Consider the following 20,153-nt stretch of genomic DNA (forward strand, 5'->3'; position numbering starts at 1 on the left):
TTAATCAGTTCCTGTTAAATTATTGGTAACTTTACAACAATAATGTACAAACATATCCTTCATCCACAGTAATTTACAAACATGAGATCCTTCATCCACAGTTGGCTGTATGAACCTTGCTGCACTTTGTCATTAAGTTTAAACATTGAAGTGAGCAAATATATTTAATGAGTCACTTCCATGGGGTCAGTATGTTATTTACAAAGGCCCTTCTTTAAAGATAAGTGCATTTTCTTTTCTGGGACCAGCTGTTTAATTAGCAACACTTAACTACACTCCTTTACTGACAATTATAAAATCTTGATTTGCAACCAGATGCCTGGGTGTGGTTGCCTTTTTATTAAAAACAGGAAGAGTGCAATATTGTTTCCATTTTGTTCAGAGCAAACATTTTACGTTAGGGCCTGATCCTACAACACATACTTCTGAGCATAGTGTTTGCCTTTGTGACTAGTCCCAATGAACCATTATATGTCCTTATTCATGATAAGTTGCACTTACTCACAAAATTAGCCCCATTAACTTCAACTGCTAATTAGCATAAGCGAAGGTGGCAAAAGGGGAACTTTAAGGCCCTGATCCACAAACACTGACATGCATGGTTAATTTTACTGCCTGAGTAGTCCCACTGAAGTCAAGGCCTTAATTTCTTCAGGTGTCATATGATTTGGTGACACATGGTAAAACTCAAATACAGTGGGAAGAAGAAAATAAAAGGCAAGTCTAAACTATGCTTCCTAATCACTTATATTTCACAGCTTACACAACACCACCAAATGCTAAATATAAATATTAATCATTTTGAAGGTGTCAGTTGATCAGTTTATAATATCAGTGTGATGCAAAAACATTACATAAACAATGGGACAGCTTACACTGAGAATTCTATTTTTTCCTGTCTGTCATTCCTATTTTCTTAGTTTTCTTTTTTCTGACTATGAACTGCAGCAAGAGCAAAAATCACATTTTCATAGTAATATTTTATTATACAAGAAAATTTAATTTTAATTCAATGTTGAAATCATGAGGGGAGATTAACTTGTCCATCTATTTCAAACTATGAAGGCAGGATCTGTTTCAGGCTGTGACCATTTCAAGAAGTGAAAATTAAAACAATTATGCCTGAGTTTCAGAGTAACAGCCATGTTAGTCTGTATTCGCAAAAAGAAAAGGAGTACTTGTGGCACCTTAGAGATTAACCAATTTATTTGAGCATAAGCTTTCGTGAGCTACAGCTCACTTCATCGGATGCATGCTGTCAATGTAAGAGGAACATACTTAAAAATGTAGTCCAGAATTACACTCTATATACACCACGATGATGGCTGCAGCATAAGAACCTAAAAAGAATAGAAGCTATGTGAAAAGAAAAGGAGTACTTGTGGCACCTTAGAGACTAACCAATTTATCTGAGCATAAGCTTTCGTGAGCTACAGCTCACTTCATCGGATGCATACGATGAAGTGAGCTGTAGCTCACGAAAGCTTATGCTCAAATAAATTGGTTAGTCTCTAAGGTGCCACAAGTACTCCTTTTCTTTTTGAGAATACAGACTAACACGGCTGTTACTCTGAAACCGGAAACTGTGTGGGTTTTCCTGGAAATGAGTGAGAGGCAGCAGGGTATTTCATTGTTTATGGCCAAAATTTATTTCCAAAGAAACTCATAACATACTTGCTTGACATAAAGTGTACATAAAATCATGATCCTGTCCTGTTATACCATCCGCCCTCCATTCCCTTGTCCCATTCTTTGTTGTTATCCCTTGTTTTGTTGAGTGTCGAATGACCACGTAAGGTCCTGAATCTATCATTTCCTCTTTCAGTAAAGTGCTGTGCACACCTGTTGGACTGTATAAATACAATAAAATTAGAGTATGTAATAAAAAATAATATCCGGTCGGTAGAATAATATGCAGAAACACAATCACAAGACAGCGGTTCACGGTCCTCTAAAGGCAATGCAGGCCCAAGAGCATCAGGACCATCTCAGTGGATGGTGGAAAGTAACTACTGTGCAGCCCATGCAGTCTGAATTTACCCCACAGACAGGCCACCCAGGGAAGGAGATGTTTAACACTGCCACCCAGGACTCACAAGCTCCCTGCAATAACTCCCCTCAATGAGCCAGGCGCTCAGCCACGCCCCACCCAGCCACGTCACTCCACCCCCTGGGCGGGACCGGGCTAAGGGGCAGCCCCCGCTCAACACCTGCGCGCGGAACCCGGAAGCGCCACGGCGGAGTGACAGCCGAAGCAGCCAATCAGCGCGCATAGCGTGAGCCGAGCGGGCGGGGCTGGAGCCTTCAGCTAGAGACCCGAGGAGGGGGCGGGGGAGGAGAAGGTTTTTTTTTGCCGGGGGAGCGTTGGCTGCGGGCGCGCGGTCAGCGGGGGCTGCGACAGCGGCGGGGGGGCTCGGCGTTGGCGCCTGTCACAGGCCGCCCCATGGAGGGGAGCCGCGGGGCCGAGCCCGGCGAGCGGAGCCCCCTGCTGGGGGGCGGCAGCGGCAGGTGGCGGGGCCGGGGCTCCTTCCAGGGCCGGCGCCTGGCCTGCGCCGCCGTGCTGCTGGCCGAGCTGCTGGAGCGGGTGGCCTTCTACGGCCTCACCTCCAACCTGGTGCTTTTCCTCAACGGGCCCCCCTACGGCTGGGAGGGCGCCCAGGCCAGCCAGGCCCTGCTGATCTTCATGGGCATCACCTACCTGGTCTCGCCCTTCGGCGGCTGGCTGGCCGACGCCCTGCTGGGCAAGTTCGGCACCATCCTGCTGAGCCTGGCGCTCTACCTGCTGGGCATGCTGGCCTTCCCGGCCCTGGCGGCCCCGGGCACCCGCCAGGCCCTCTGCGGGGAGATCCCGCTGGCCTGCGGGGAGAACTGCTCCTCCCCGGCGGCTGCCAACGCCACCCTCGCCCCCTGCTCCCGGGGGGGAGCCACCCGCTGCTGCTCCGCCGCCGTCTTCGCCGGCTTGGCGCTGGTGGGCTTGAGCGTGGGCTCCGTCAAAGCCAACATCACGCCCTTCGGGGCCGACCAGGTGAGGTACCGCCCGGCCGCCGCCTCGCCCGGGTGTGGGATACGGGGGGGGAGGGGACTGGTCCTTTGGGCCTGGGTTCAGCCAGGTTTGGGGGAATGGGCAACCCGCCTACAGAGTCAGACACTTCAAGGCTAGGAGCGGGACCATTTGATCATCTAGTCTGTCCCTCTGCCGAACACGACACAAAGAACTTCACTTTTTAATTTACAGCGACTGTGTTAATCCACTGTAGGGTCTTTATGGCGCTTGTGGCGGTGGTGGCTATCTTTGCCAGTGCCGCTGATTTTTTGACCATCCAGATCAGGTTTTCCATATCTCCAAGCAGCATTACTCTTGTATAAATGTGGTAAGGGACCCAGTGTTGTGGGGTTCATCCAGGCCAGTATTATCCCCTTCAAGGTCCAGAAGTATCTGGCATAGGGGAATTGTATTTGTTTTATGGGTGTTTCAGATGGATTGTGTGGGTCCCCTCAGGATTGTGTGGGTCCCCTCTCTATAATCCCCCGACAGTTGCTTGTTTAACATTGTGCCCAGCTGGAGCCTGGCAGGTGAAAGAGCTGCTGTAAATACAGTAAATTTATTAACAGCAGTGTCTTTCATGCAGATATATTTTGTGTCAACACAGTAATTCTCTTCAGATTGGGTAAGGGATAATTCATTGGATCATCACTGCAGAGGAAAATGACTACATGAAGTATTTCAGAGTAGAAGCCGTGTTAGTCTGTATTCGCAAAAAGAAAAGGAGTACTTGTGGCACCTTAGAGACTAACAAATTTATTTGAGCATAAGCTTTTGTGAGATGCATCCGATGAAGTGAGCTGTAACTCACGAAAGCTTATGCTCAAATAAATTGGTTAGTCTTAAGGTGCCACAAGTACTCTATTTCTTTTTACATGAAATATTTGACAGACAGTATGGCGTAATCTAACTTTGCATAGCATGTGGCATACTGTTTGTATGGCCCTCTTAGGCTGGAGGTAATATTAATACAAAGCACTACTATTGCGCACTCCAATTAGAGATGTAAAATTATTATACAGAGAGTAGCAATATTATTCCCACTTCATGGATTGTGAATCTCAGGTGTAAAGAGAATGTGTCTTGACTAAGTAAATAGTTTTAGTTAGTGGCTTAGCAGAGAGTAGAACTGATTTCTTAACTCCTTGTCCTGTGTTCCTTCACTGGACAATTGAGTTCTAGTCTCTGTGGATAGTAGAGAATTTTTCATAAGAAGAGGGGCTTATCAAATGTCTGTGCCAAAAATACCTCCTTTCTCCCCATGGGAATGTTGTGCAGTTTACTGTATGTAGCTTGGCTCTGCCCCTTCATTGGCATTGGAAGCTCTTTTGGACTTTTCTGGGTGAAAGGTATTATGTAAATATTAAGGGTGTTGTGTAAACATTCTTATAGCCCACAATTGAACATTCCCAGTGTATGGGTTGTGTCAAAGCTAGTATAACTCCCTTAAAAAGAAAAGGAGTACTTGTGGCACCTTAGAGACTAACCAATTTATTTGAGCATGAGCTTTCGTGAGCTACAGCTCACTTCATCGGATGCATACCGTGGAAACTGCAGAAGACATTATATACACACAGAGACCATGAAACAATACCTCCTGCCACCCCACTGTCCTGCTGGTAATAGCTTATCTAAAGTGATCATCAAGTTGGGCCATTTCCAGCACAAATCCAGGTTTTCTCACCCTCCCCCCCCCCCCCCAAACTCACTCTCCTGCTGGTAATAGCCCATCCAAAGTGACCACTCTCTTCACAATGTGTATGATAATCAAGGTGGGCCATTTCCTGCACAAATCCAGGTTCTCTCACCCCCTCACCCCCCTCCAAAAAACCCCGGGGGGGGGGGTGAGAGAGCCTGGATTTGTGCTGGAAATGGCCCACCTTGATTATCATACACATTGTGAAGAGAGTGGTCACTTTGGATGGGCTATTACCAGCAGGAGAGTGAGTTTGGGGGGGGGGGGGGAGGGTGAGAAAACCTGGATTTGTGCTGGAAATGGCCCAACTTGATGATCACTTTAGATAAGCTATTACCAGCAGGACAGTGGGGTGGCAGGAGGTATTGTTTCATGGTCTCTGTGTGTATATAATGTCTTCTGCAGTTTCCACAGTAGGCATCCAATGAAGTGAGCTGTAGCTCATGAAAGCTCATGCTCAAATAAATTGGTTAGTCTCTAAGGTGCCACAAGTACTCCTTTTCTTTTTGCGAAGACAGACTAACATGGCTGTTACTCTGAAACCTATAACTCCCTTGTGAGCCCATCAAGTTAAGTAGCTTCAATATGACTTTATCTTGTAAGGCATTTTTCAATTTGTCTGTCCCCAAAATGCTTTATGAAGGTAAATATAACAGATGAATAATGGCAGACACAGAGTTGTGGGGGTTTTTTTTGTTTGTTTTTTTTTTTTTACACTATCATCACTAAAAGTGTAGCTGCCTTTGAACACCAGTGGGAAAAGACTTTTTTTTTAAATCAAAGACATCTATGTCTTGCAGGTATTTCACAGTGATTTATTAGTACTGTAGACTGAAGCAAGGGAAATTTTCTCTTCTGCTGCTTAATCATGAGTAACTTTCCAGTAAAGGTGTGGATTTTTCCCAATCTCTGTTTTTCTAGGTTATCATTTGTTACATATATTACAACATGCTATTTAACTTGTTCTGTAGTTTTGAGCTCTTTAGATGATTCTCCCTACCTAGGAATTTCCCAGAAAGCAGGGTAGATGGATATGTACTGTTTGGAATAAAATCTGTCTTTGATGTGATACTAGAATCAAGTTTGGAGGCAACTGTGCAATGTAAAGGTTTTGCTGTCAAGGTCTGCAGACAAGTTTAATTTTTTAAGGAGAGAAAATAGTAACCTGATGAAATATTTAGACATGTATTTTATGCTTTAGTTCTCATAAGTTGATTTCCAAATGTTTGCAAACATTTTTTATTATGGGCCTTAAAAATTACTCTAACTATTTCAGTATTAGCTTGGTAGGTGGAGGATCCAAATTCGTTTTTAGGGGGTGGAAAGGGTGGCAGACCTTCAAAATAGAATAGGACTCGTACAAAATATGATACTAAACCATTTAAAAATTATTTAAAGACACACAAATGTGTCCTCCAAAGTTAGGAGCATAATTATCAGTGTTTTTCTGTTAAGTACACATTTAGAGGTATTTACAGATATTTTACAAGTGGCTGTTTAGTACAGAACAGTTTTTGCCTGTCAGTTTAGCACCCACAATTGCCGTAAATGTAACTACCAAATTTTGCTGCTTCATGGATTCTAAGGTCAGATGAGACTATTGTGATTGTCTAGTCTAACGTCCTTTATAATACAGGCCATAAACTTCCCTAAAACAATTAATAGATCATATCTTTTAGAAAAACATCCAATCTTAATTTTAAAATTGTGTGTGATGGAGAATCCAACATGACCCTTGGTAAATTGTTCCAATGGTTAATGGCTCTCACAGTTAACAATTTATGCCTTTTTCCCAGTCTTATTCCCAACTTCCAACCATTGGAATGTGTTAACCTTTCTCTGCTAGAGTGAAGAGCTCATTATTAAATATTTGTTCTGTGTGTAAATACTTAGTAGTACTTTGCAAGACTTGTTTTTGTAAATGGTTTGACATGATGCAATATATTGCCCTGAGACTGATGGTTCTCAGAATAGTGTTTATAAACATGTGATTTCACATGACACTTTCCAGTTCCTCATTTGAGTGTGCATACATTGCAGTTACTTCCTGTTTTGCTGGGTAAGGATTGATGATTTAGGCCCTTTCTGCATTTGGGAAACTTTTTCTAAAGCTTTTTCACTGTTGCTAAAGCTAGTTCAGCTTCATCAGTATATGCAATGCTGGCAGTGATGTACGATAGATGGATTGTCATCTGTCACCATTGTTTTAATCACCAGGACAATCAGACTTTCTTGGAAAAGATCTGCTTAAACTGGTGATCAAAAGGGCTGGTTCCTCTGTACTAAGAAAATCTGACAGGCATGTAGTGGTTAAATCTGATGGCAGATAGTGGTCTAGCAAAAGTCTTGCAGTGTGGTAACACTGATGCAGCTAAAGCGGTGTTACAATAGTAGGAAACTTTTAAACATGTTTTCCTAGTGTAAACGTGTCTTTAACTGAAAAATTTAAGGCATGGAGTTCAAATCTATGATGCCCTAAAATTGACAGTGGGTTTAAAAAAAAACAACCAAACAAACTGCACAGGCAAGTTAAATACGGATGTGATCATGAAACGGGAGAAGGCCTAACAGCAAACTGTCCAAATTTCACTGTAAAGGTTTGAAATTATGGAGCTGAACTGATATTGGATAAATATGTTTTCTGAGATCTCATCAGTGTATTCTCACAGTAGTAACTAATGGAAAGATGTGTAAGAACAGCTTCATGAATCTTGTAGGGGTGAATTTGACTACTGAACTGTCCTCCATCACTCATTCCTTCTGTAGGCTGGGGACAAAGAGGAAAATTTTGAGTATTTAGTCCTTGGTGTCCTGTGTGGCCATTCAACCTGTCTTGCTGAAGTGCGTTTTGCCACCTGCAGCACCTATTTATCAATGCTAGGAAATACTTTGTGCCATATAGCCTCTGTACAGCCCTTTATTCAGCTAGTAAGTGGACACTGACAGTGTTACTATTTTGAAAACAAACATATTTTTCTGCTTGTTTTTGTAAATGACTACAGGAGGAAGTGGAGCTGGCTATCATGACTCAGGAATGAGTAAGCAGAAGGACAATGTCAGGGACCCAGGAGTCATTAGCAGCTGATGCTGGGATCAGATTTCATTATATTCTTGTGCTAGCTGGTACCAAATAACAATTCTGTTTGTGCAGAATTCAGTTCCTGCGTAACCATCTGATCTGCAGTTTTGTATATTTGTGAACATAAAGTGTCACTGTGTCTGATTAAGAAGCATGCAGTTTCATAACCCATTAAGATAAATGTTTTGAGAGAGAGCTCACTGGTTTATTTCAGTCTACCCGTAGAAGGCACAAGATGAGGAATTTTGCCTGGGATTGCTTCAAGACTGTCCTAACCACAGAGAACTGGGGCATTACTTTATTTAACAAAGCAAAACAACTAGATGCTGGAGAAAGCAATAAAGTCTGCATGAGAAGTGCTGATTCTATTCTTCCAACCGTTTTCACGCTACTTCGGTCTCCTATCTCACTGGATCTCAAGATGCCAGGGTCTGGCCTGGTCAATACTTTGATGATGGATCTCTAAAGAAAACACTGGTGCAGCAAGATCTGATTCAGCAAGTGGCCATCTGCCCTCTAATTTATTGCTGAGCCAATATCCAAGCATAGTTTTAAGGGCAGCTGTTCTGCTATAGTTAATGTCTAACAGATGAGACTTAAAACAGCAGTCCTCATCTAATGTGGAAATTAAAGAACTGATTCTCCTCTTTCAGTCTGTCTACTCCACCTACCTAAAATTTTGTCATAGTTGCAATGAGCCAAGGCATTTGCTCCCTACCCTGAACTGTTTTATTGTATGGCAGTGCACTGTTAAACAGCTAGGATGTTCATCCCCAGCAGTGGCTTAATTTAATTGATTTAAGGGATTCCTACGTGTAGGTTGATGGAAATCTAGTTGATGAAGCACTTTGGGATTCTTCACAATGAAAGATGTAAATGTACATCTCTGACAATAATCAAATCTAAGTAAAATATTTTATGTTTGAAAACATGGTCTGGGAGGCCTTTCCTGTTAGTGTTTCAATGAGTGCTTCTCACTTATACTGACCCCTCATTTAATACTTGACTCTGTGTGATGCTTTACAGCTCTGTATAAATTATGCCTCACTATATTGTGAAAGAGGTACTATCCCATTTTACAACTGGGGAGGTGGGTTAAGTGATTTGCCCAAGAACCCACAACTCCAGGAGAACTGGGGCTGGAAATCAGGCAGTGGGAGTTCCTGGCTCCCATCATATGTTCAGACCTTCAGTGCACGCCCTTCTGGTTCAGCAAAATAGGTGAAAACCTGTCCAGCAGCAGCTCATCCTGTGGAAAACAGGGGCTGTTCATGAACTCACTTGCAGAAGAGGCAATAGTGTGTTCTAAGTGTTTGCATTAGCTATTTGCTTCTGTTCAGCAGAGTCAGTGTTACCTTGGAAGCCAATATATTTGAAGTTATTGCTCTGTAATAGGAAGCCAAGGGGTTGAGCCATTGAGTTTCTCTGGTATGAGCTATATTAGTAAGGATGTTTTAGCCAAAATCTGTAGAAACTAGGAAGATGACCTTACCTTACCTCCAAGAGGCAAGCTGAGCATTGGATAACCAGCTGCCCAAGTGTCAGCCACATTTAGAGCAAAGCATCAAGCAGTGGCTGTTTTGCCTGTTTATTCTGGAAGAAGGGAGTCTCTAACAGCAGAAGTGGTGAAAAGTCTTTGTGCAGAAGAGCTGTTCAGTAGCCTCTGTAAACTTGGAGGGGTGGGAGTCTTATGCTAAAATATCTAGATGTTGGCAAGAAGTTTGGAGTTTGCGAAATTGTCAGAGTTGACACGTGTAAATCTGCCCAGTGATTTATTTACATGTGGGTAATTTGTTTAGAAATAAATTTAGGTAAGGACCTCTGAGTATTAAAAAAAAAAAAATTAGTTTTCCTGCACATGATGCTTTCCCTTCTGTAAAAAGTGTGGATGATTTTAACTTTATTCTCTTGGACATAAACAGTTTCCCTATGGCTTTTTTGAGGTATAGCTGGCCATGGTAGATTAATTTGTTTTACTGAAATATTCAAGCAGACTAAGTAGTCACAGGTTTCAGAGTAACAGCCGTGTTAGTCTGTATTCGCAAAAAGAAAAGGAGTACTTGTGGCACCTTAGAGACTAACCAATTTATTTGAGCATGAGCTTTCGTGAGCTACAGCTCACTTCATCGGATGCATACCGTGGAAACTGCAGCAGACTTTATATATACACAGAGAATATGAAACAATATGGAGGAGGTATTGTTTCATATTCTCTGTGTGTATATATAAAGTCTGCTGAGGTTTCCACGGTATGCAGCCGATGAAGTGAGCTGTAGTTCACGAAAGCTCACGCTCAAATAAATTGGTTAGTCTCTAAGGTGCCACAAGTACTCCTTTTCTTTAAGTAGTCACATTCCACCTTGTGGCTTTTGAATTCCTTGGACTTGGCACAGATGAAAGAAGGTGGTACGTTGAAGTAGCAACACTTTATTGTGAATGCTCACAACTAAATCATCTTGTATTTATATACTGAAACTGTTATTGCTGATCAGTTACTTTTATTGGACAGTTTTATTGGTACACGGTTATTTTGCTCTAATAGAATCATAGAAGTCTAGGGCTGGAAGGGACCTCAATAGGTCATCTAATCCAGTCCCCTGCACTCAAGGCAAGACCATGTAATAACTAGACCAGTGGTTTTCAGACTGGGGTATGTGTACCCCTATTGGTTTGTGAGCTCTCATCAGGGGGTACGCAAGAAAAATCCTGTAATGGCGGACAACACATTTTATTTAGTACAGAGGTTTTCAAGTGGTGGGGTGCGTCTTCCCATGGGGGCGTGGAGGAATGTTCAGGTAGGCAAGCAGCAACACCATGGGGCTCGTCACTTCCACCCCCCCCCGACTCACTGCAGTGGGCCACCCAGCCTGTCTGGGGTGGGGGTGAGGTGGGGACATAACCAAAATATTTGAACTGAGCCCCCCTTTGAGTTACAATTTGTGGTTGTGCCCTCCCCCCAACCCAAACAGGCTGGGTGGCCTGCTGAGGTGAGTCATGGGGTGCAGAGGGTGTTCCCTCCCTGAGCCCTGCTGCGCAGGGCTGGCCTGAGACACCTGGTGTGGCTGCTCCCCTGCCTCCGAATATTCCTCCATGCTCCACTATGGGGGTGTGCCCCACAGTTTGAAAACCTCCTAGAAACTGTTGCTAAATGGAAAGCAAATGTGGGGGGTAGTGACCCTGCGCTAGGCCGTTCCTGACAGGTGTTTGTCTAGCCTATTCTTAAAACCCTCCCATGATGAGATTCCACAGCCTCCCTATGCAATTGTTTATGAAGTTTTTCCTAATGGCCAACCTAAACTGCCCTTGCTGCAATTTAGGCCCATTTCTTCTCGTCCGGTCCTCAGAGGTTAAGAAGAACAATTTTTTCCTTCTCCTTGTAACGACCAATTATGTACTTGAAAGTTGTTATCGTGTTCCCTGCTCAGTCTTCTCTTTTCCAGACTAAACAACCCCCTGTTTTTGTTTGTTTGTTTTTCTCAATCTTTCCTCATAGGTCAAAAGAAAAGGAGTACTTGTGGCACCTTAGAGACTAACCAATTTATTTGAGCATGAGCTTTCGTGAGCTACAGCATCCGATGAAGTGATGCATGCATCCTATGAAGTGAGCTGTAGCTCATGAAAGCTCATGCTCAAATAAATTGGTTAGTCTCTAAGGTGCCACAAGTACTCCTTTTCTTTTTGCGAATACAGACTAACACGGCTGTTACTCTGAAACCTCATAGGTCATGTTTTCTAGCCATTTAATCATTGTTGTTCTCCTCTGGACTTTCTCAAATTTGTCCACGTTTTTCCTGAAATGTGATGCCCAGAATGGGACGCAATACTCCAATTGAGGCCTTATCAGTGCAGAGTGGAAGAATTACTACTTGAGTCTTGCTTAAGACATTTCTGTTAATACACTCCAGAATGATTGCAAAAAACGAAAGCATCATGTTACAGTATTGACTCATGTTTAGGTTGTGATCCTCTATGACCCCCAGATCCCTTTCTGCAGTACTCCTTCCTAGGCAGTCATTTCCCATTTTGTATGTGTGCAACTGATTGTTCCTTCCTAAGTGGAGTACTTTGCATTTGTCCTTATTGAATTTCATCCTGTTTACTTCAGACCATTTCTCCAGTTTGTCCAGATCATTTTGAATTTTATTCCTATCATCCAAAGCACTTGCAACCCCTCCTAGCTTAGTATCTTTTGCAAACTTTATAAGTGTACTTTCTCTGCCATTATCTAAATCATTTATCAAGATACTAAACAGAATCAGACCCAGGACCAATCCCCATGGGACCCCGCTCAATATGCCCTTCCAGCTTGACTGAGAGCCACTGATAACTACTCTCTGGGAATGGTTTTCCAACCATTTATGTACTCACCTTATGATAGCTTCATCTCTTGGCTATATTCCCCTTCTTTCTTTGAGAAGGTCCTGTGAGACACTATCAAAAGCCTTACTAAAGTCCAGATATACCATTTCTGTTTCCCACCCATCCACAAAGCTAATTATAGGTATGCAACCTTTTAATAATACCAGTTTCTACTTTCTGTGTCCCTGTAAAATGTTCTTGGAAGCATAGGGAAATGGCCATGTCTGTGCCGCTTACATGCTAGCCCTGTCCTGCTGCAGCAGTCACTAGGTCTTAAGAATTTAATCAAACTGTTGGTGCTGCTATGCCTGAACACGGATGAAATTGAGCAGAGCGAGCTAAGGAATTTTTCTGCTTGGGTGAATGAAAATAATGGGAATGTGTGGGGGGAAAAAAGAGGATTCCTACAGTATTGTGCCAAATATTACTCCTTAATAAAAATCCTTGTGCAATTCTCAAGTAGTTGATCTCTAGGTAAAATTTAGTGTCCAGAATGATAGCAGCAGAAGGGGTAGATTTGCCTGAAATAAGTAAAAATATTTGTCTATTAATTCATAAGTGTTTTTAGAAACTGTAGAGCCTAGACTAGTATTTTTCCTGCTGTCAGTCAGCTCAAGTCATAGCCAGCAGGGTGAATTACAAGGTAGAGAACTCTACATATAGGGTATATCTAATCTCTTAAGGAACCAGTGCTATATTTGAAAGGAAATGTACTGATTGCATTTTAACTGTGCTGAATTTTCTGTAGCTGACAAGAAATTATCTTCTGCCCCTTTGCTATAACTAATTTATCCAACAGGTAGTCTTAATATGGTTTTAGCAGGTGAACCTGCTTTGTCTAAGGAAGTGGTTAGTAGATCCACTTCATCATGGAGGGAGATGCATTTTTATTGATGAGTCTGGCTTTTTCAGCACACACTTCTTTTCCATTCTCAAACTCTGCTTTCGTTTCCCCCTTTTCTCTTTTGACAAGGCTACTGAGTTAGCTCTTTGCATGGAGTGGCAGTGCAGAGTGAGAGCTGAGATTGGAAAAGGGAAGTCGTCTGCCAGAAACTTACCTACTCTTATGCAAGTTGTAAGGTTGTGTTTCATAAAAATGGTGCATCATTCACTAGTACTTCACTGGCATGTATGCCACTTTGATTTAAAAAGAAAGTTGATGTGAAGCAATAATGAAACTGATGCTGATAAAGTGATCAGGAACAGGTAGTAACTGTCCTGAAGCCTGAAAAAGAAAAATGGCTGGCTTGAGGCTCTGTCTCTGTTAGCCTGTAGTATATGTATTCAAATGCTTAACAATGCTAGTAGTTATGTATAGCAGAAACAGGTGCTTAATACTTCTTTGTTTATACTATTTGCATATTGTCTGTTCGTTGCCATAAGAAATACAGATTCCTAGAGGGGAGTAATATGCATGTGTTTAATGGGAACAGGACCCAGGAACCTCAACAGCAATCAAAGTTCAGTCTTATTCTTTCTTTGTTCTCTTACAGACCAAAGTACCTTGGCCCTTCCAAGGTATTCCTGCCCTCTCTGACCTAGTGTATCTATTACTTTCCACATTGATCTGTTGGCCCATGGCCTACATTTCACTGTAGCATCCATCGTTTCCCTCTCTTTTGTCAAGCCCTTGTCTAAACAACAAAGAGAGAACAACAAAGATGGATTATGGGTCTCCCTTTTCATGGGAGACTTGGCATTTGATCAATGAGTGGAAATCATGGTCTCATCTATAAAGCTTGTTTGCCTGTATAACCTCTCTCCAGTTTATATATGTAAAGCTTGATAACAGTGCATCCTCTTGATGGCCTACTGTCGTGAAGCTCAGGGCAAGCCTGCTTCCATCCCCTTTCTTTTATGGAGACACCTTCTCTTTGAGAGAGTTATCGTATGTAAATTTGAAGAAAAAGTAGAAACTGCAAGGGGCCTCCAATCTTCCATGGTCCACACAGCAACTTTGTGAGACTAACTGTTGCACCTCCTCCTCCAGCAGTCTAGTCAAATAATGGAAACAAGGTTTTGAAAGGTACTTTTCACTGCTTTGGATACAGAAGCTCTAGAGCAGTACCAGCAACAGAACTTCTTTCCTGCAGAAAAAGCTGGGTTTTCCCCAGACATAGCTGGGTTTTCATGGCATATCATGGCATGTACGTCCAGCTTTTTGAGTGCCAGGCAAATAAGTTTTGCTTCTCAGTCATAAGACGTCTGACTCCACTAAGCTGGTATCTGATGCTGATTCCTTAGTAAAAAGAAAAGGAGTACTAGTGGCACCTTAGAGACTAACCAATTTATTTGAGCATAAGCTTTCGTGAGCTACAGCTCCTATGAAGTGAGCTGTAGCTCACGAAAGCTTATGCTCAAATAAATTGGTTAGTCTCTAAGGTGTCACAAGTACTCCTTTTCTTTTTGCGAATACAGACTTACACGACTGCTACTCTGATTCATTAGTGGTTCTGAGTTGATTTTCAGCTACAGGGTGCTGACTTAAGTGTTGCAGCCACAAGAGTTATGGGATGCTGTGGATTCTGTTGCAGAGTAGCTGATTCATTAAGTAAAGGGAAGATAGATAAAGATTTTTTTTTTCCCCCAAATTTTAACTTCTGGTAAACTGCATCCTGTCCTGAGTTATACAGAGCTCCTATGACTTAGCTAGAAGCAGTTATTGTTTATAGTATTTAGTATAGAATAAGGAGCACTGGGGGGAATTGCACAGCTAAAAAATAGCATAAGCTTGACTATAGAGGTGTTCAGTTAAAGCTTCTGGCAGAAGAATAATTTATGTTCAGTTTTTATGTCCTACAAGGGGAAATATATATTGTACTCAGTTTGTTGGGGCCTGTTGGTGATAAAGATAAACCTCTTGAAACCTAAACTCATTTTATAAAAATGCTGTGTTAGAGTACGGTTGCAAGAGGAATAATATTTAAATTTAAAGTTTGTGCCTTATTCTTCAAGTAGTCAGCTGCTTACTCTTAAGACTTTTTCCCTATAACTATAGACCCCTTTTTTGGGAAAGCTGTTGAAATCTCTGCAGCTGACCTTTGCAATATTTGAGAGAAGAGAACTTAATTCAGATAATCAAATGTAATAACTAAAGTATGTATATTAGAGCATGATAAAATTCTTAGGTAACTTATAACTGCCTTCTTAGAATGTAAAACATAAACATTTTGAATCCTACATGGACTTCATAGTTGTCAGACAGAACGTTTCATTTTAGGAATTCATGTTTAGAGATGTACCGCTACAGACTGGGGACTGACTGGCTAAGCAGCAGTTCTGCAGAAAAGGACCTGGGGATTATAGTAAACGAGAAGCTGCATATGAGTCTGCAGTGTGCCCTTGTTGCCAAGAAGGCCAATGGCATTTTGGGCTGTATTAGTAGGAGCATTGCCAGCAGATCGAAGGAAGTGATTATTCCCCTCTATTCAGCACTGGTGAGGCCACCCCTGGAATACTGCATCCAGTTTTGGTCCCCCCACTACAGAAGGGATGTGGAAAATTGGAGAGAGTCCAGCGGAGGGCAATGAAGATGATCAGGGGGCTGGGGTACATGACTTACGAGGAGAGGCTGAGGGAACTGGGGTAATTTAGTCCACAGAAGAGAAGAGTGAGGGGAGAGTTGATAGCAGCTTTCAAGGTTCTGAAGAGGATGGAGGTAGGCTGTTCTCAGTGGTGGCAGATGACAGAACAAGAAGCAATGGTTTCAAGTTGCAGTGGGCGGGATCTAGGTTGGATATTAGGAAACACTATTTCATTAGGAGGGTGGTGAAGCACTGGAATGGGCTACCTAGGAAGGTGGTGGAATCTTCTTCCTGAGAGGTTTTTAAGGCCCGGCTTGGCAAACCCTTGACTGGGATGATTTAGTTGGTGTTGGTCCTGCTTTGAGGAGGGGAATGGACTAGATGACCTCTTGAGGTCTCTTCCAACCCTAATATTCTATGATTCTATGTACTGTAACCAAGAGATACTAATGTTGTGGAAGTAATGACTGTAACTAAGAGCAAAGTAGGTCCACTCTGGTACAGTTCTTCTTTCCATGTGTTGAATATGTACTAACTTCGTTGGAAGGTCATATTTATGCTCAAATAAATTTGTTAGTCTCCAAGGTGCCACAAGTACTCCTTTTCTTTTTACAGTACAGTGTGACTTCATTAACTACCATACTAACCCTAGAACACTTTAGTCATTTTAGTTTGACTATAAATTAAACCTAACTTTTGAGTGTGTATTGGAGTTGACTGAATTCTAATAAACAGGCTTCAGCCCTTTCAGAAAGCTAATGACTTGTTTATTTTTTAATCTCTTCCAGGTCAAAGACCGAGGTCCAGAAGCCACAAGAAGATTTTTTAATTGGTTTTATTGGAGCATTAATTTGGGAGCTATTGTCTCCCTGGGAGGCATTGCATACATTCAGCAGAATGTCAGCTTCGTTATTGGATATATCATCCCAACAGTTTGCATTGGGATTTCGTTCATGGTATTTTTGTGTGGTCAGAGTTTCTTCATCACAAAGCCACCTGATGGCAGTGCCTTCACAGACATGTTTAAGATTCTGGCGTACTCTTGTTGCTCACGAAAGAGATCCAGGGAACACCGAACTAATAGGTTTGTTAAGAACTCTTCAGTACAGGCTTAACTCACTTCAAATTTCAACTAAGGTCTCAGCCGCTTTGCTTAATGGTTGTATGACTGGCTGGCTGCTGCTTCTTTTTCTAGTCTATTCTGTACCATTTTAGACTTCAACTTTCATTTAGATCTTTGAGTGCTTGGGTGTATATGTCCTAATAAAGAATATATCCTTGTTTTCCATCTAGTCCCTGTGTGCAGCAAAATCAGACTTGCTGTTCTTCCACTACTCCAAAATTTTGCCTGTGGTTTCTCTCCTTTCAAGCCTGGTTTATACCTATAGCTTAGGCTATGTCCTCTCTAGCAATGCTGCAGCGGCCCCACTGTAGCGCTGCAGTGTAGACACTCACTACAGTGACAGAAGGGGTTCTCCCTTCACTGTAGTTAATCCACCTTCCCAAGAGATGGTAGCTGGGTTGACGAAAGAATTCTTACATCAACCTAACACTGTCTAAACCAGGGGTTAGGTTGGCTTAACTGTCACTCAGGGTGTGGATTTTTCAGACCCCTGAGGGACGTAACTGAGTTGACATAACTTTTTAGTGTAGACCTAGCTAAGTCATGAAAAATTTTGTGCCCAAACACCATAGTTAGGTCGACCTAGTCCTTGATGGTGATGTGGCTAGGTCAATACAAGGATACAAGCTCACGCGTCTCTGTGGGGTGGATTTAACTACATTAGTGGAAAACCCCCTTCTGTTGATATAGGAAGCATCTACTTTACAGTGCACAGTTGCAGCGCTGTAGCTATGCCACTGTAGCATAGACATACTCCCAGTGAATCTGGACACACCTCAGGCTCTGGACTAGCATTTGCTAAATACATTTTTTCACAGAGCACTAATTAACCATCTTTCTTTTGTGCTTTGCTCTCTCCATGGGCTCATCTTGATTTTAGAAGGGTTTTTATTTGCCTTCGTATCCCAACAGACTTGATGAGGCAACAGAGCTGTATAACTGCTATTTCTAACAATCTCTTTGAGCTACTGTCTTCCACACACTGAGGTCCTCGTGAAATGGTGGCTTCAGCTAGCCACTGTAGGTTGGCAAAGGGTTTCAGGTGCCTCGTGCAGCATGGAATTTCATGTGTTCACTTCGTCAAGTGCATAAATAAGTTAGAATAACTTATTTTCTGATGGTGTAAATAAACCAGTTATCACTTTCAACTGTTGCATTTTTTTAATGCTTAGTCATGCCCAGTGGACGAAGAAAGATTAGAATGTCTCAAAAAAAGAAAAGAGTACTTGTGGATATAGACTAACACGGCTGCTACTCTGAAACCAGAATATGTCTAGTAAACTTTTATAATGAATACTTAGCTTAATTTGTCCCTTTCTGATCCACTTTGACTGATATATTTTTTCTTCTGTATCTTCTGTTCCCACTTCTGAAATGCACAAGGTCCTTTTTGATGAAAAAGCAATACAAAGTTGTCCATGAATTTTTTGAATTAACTTCAACTTTATTTTCAAAAGTGAAATCCAGGAAGTACTTCAGAATCCTCGTAAGCAAAGCCTGTTTGAGATGGCGAAGATCTCTCATGGAGGGCCATTCAGAGAAGATAAAGTGGAAGATGTGAAAGCCCTTGTTAAGATTATCCCTGTCTTTTTGGCTCTTATACCTTACTGGACAGTGTATTTTCAGGTGAGTGACTCTGACCAATCATAAAGACCATAAGTTTACATTCTCAGTACTGCAATTGGAAGCTCTGTAGGTGCTATCATTAAATCACAGCTCGGAGTCTAAGTTGTAAAAATTCATTCCTCTCTGAAAATTGCATCAACTTTGAAGGAACATTTAAAAAAAAATGGGGAAAATGTTCCATAAGCTTTTGTTAAATAGAATAGTTTGGCAATGTCAATGGCTAAAATTCTAAGAGGCTAGAAATCTAAAAGTTTTTGCCTAGTCGTATTTTATTATGGACTAGCTGACTTTTTTATGTAATATGCACTCGTTAGTTTTGGGGTTCACCCCAAACTAGTTCTCAGAGATGTATATTTGCTTGCACAATGTAACTAAAATTATGTAGCAAGCCAGTGCTTAGTAATGACAAAAATGTTTGCTGGCTCATTGACTTTTTAAACAAAATGGTCATGGGGTGACGTATATTAGTTCACCACTATGCCCTTGTATCTAAATGTAAATTGCTACGTAGTGTCTTTCATGAATGTAAAATTCCCTCTGAAGTTGAGGGATGAATAAATGGTCTAAAAGGATATTAAGAATATTTTCAAAATATGTATTTTAAGCTGATAATTGGAGTCTTAAAGCTAAAATTTGTAAATATCTAATGTACTTTTCAACATTAAACTGTTTCCTTTTCCAATTCACTTATCTTTGTCAGTGAAAACAGTTTAGTCAGTTTTACTTTATTTTAGTGCCTTTCACTGTATTTCTCTAAGTTGGCAGGATGCTGCAGAGCTTAGGTTGCAAACACTTTAGAAGACTGTTTAGAGCTTTAAAAATTTCCACGTAAAAGTTATTTTTAAAAAAATTCCTGTGACTGGTTCTGTTGCTATTAGGTCTTGTACAAGAAGATTTGGCTTTAGGACTGAATTTGCTAAGCTTATGGAGGGAATGGTAAGATGAGACTGGCTACATGCCACTCACTGTAGGCAATCTGCAAGTGGTGATGGGATACTAGATGGGGAAGGCTCTAGGCTACTACAGAGAATTCTTTCCCAGGTGTGTGTCTGGTGGGTCTGATCTAAGCTAATGGTCCAATGTAACAAGTGATGATATGGACACTAATTGTTTTTGATGGGATTAAATAGAGTCTGTAGGGAAACTTCTTCACCATAGTGTCAATTTTCCATACAAAGCTGAAATTTGTATTTGCTCAGAGTCTAACTGATTGCCATATTTGGGGTCAGAAAGGAATTTTCCCCTGGCTCAAATTGGCAGAGAGCCTGGCTTTTTTTTGTTTTTTTTTTCCTCCTTCTGCTAATGCATGGGGTGCAGGTCACATGCAGGTTTAAACTAGTGTAAATGGTGGATTCTCTGTAACTTAGACTTTAAATCACAATTTGAGGACTTCAGTAACTCAGCCAGAGGTTATGGGTCTGTTACAGGAGTGGGTAGGCAAGATTCTGTGGCCTGCAATGTGCAGGAGGTTAGACTAGATGATCATGATGGTCCCTTCTGGCCTTTAAGTCTAAAAGTTTGTGCTTTTTACTAAGTTCCAATTCTGGGCCTGGAGAGACGTGGCAGGGTCTCACTAGAAAACCTTGTTTTGAACAGCTGTCTAGTACGTTCAAATGCAATCCTTGTGAGTCACTGACATTTTAAGTAGTTTCACTTCAGAGTATGACTTTATCAAGTAACAATGTCAACTAATTTTTCTTAAT

At 41.7% G+C, this 20,153-nt stretch overlaps 1 protein-coding gene across 3 annotated transcripts in view; it reads left to right on the top strand.

The window, feature by feature from the left end:
* The first annotated feature begins 2,351 nt into the window (after positions 1–2,351).
* The window catches only part of SLC15A4 (solute carrier family 15 member 4), a 49,728-nt gene continuing 31,926 nt past the window's right edge, over positions 2,352–20,153 (top strand). The window contains exons 1-3 of one of the 3 annotated variants that reach the window (XR_012155155.2): positions 2,352–3,025; positions 16,490–16,785; positions 18,282–18,450. Coding sequence is in view for 1 of the 3 variants with exons in the window: in XM_073313585.2 (XP_073169686.1) it covers positions 2,444–3,025; positions 16,490–16,785; positions 18,282–18,450 (1,047 nt within the window). In the remaining 2 variants the exon portion in view is untranslated. The remainder of the gene's footprint in view (positions 3,026–16,489; positions 16,786–18,281; positions 18,451–20,153) is intronic. The other 2 variants (XR_012155154.2, XM_073313585.2) reach the window with 2 other exon arrangements.

This window comes from Lepidochelys kempii, chromosome 15 (assembly GCF_965140285.1).
Source record: "Lepidochelys kempii isolate rLepKem1 chromosome 15, rLepKem1.hap1, whole genome shotgun sequence".
In the NCBI taxonomy this organism is placed as follows: domain Eukaryota; kingdom Metazoa; phylum Chordata; order Testudines; family Cheloniidae; genus Lepidochelys; species Lepidochelys kempii.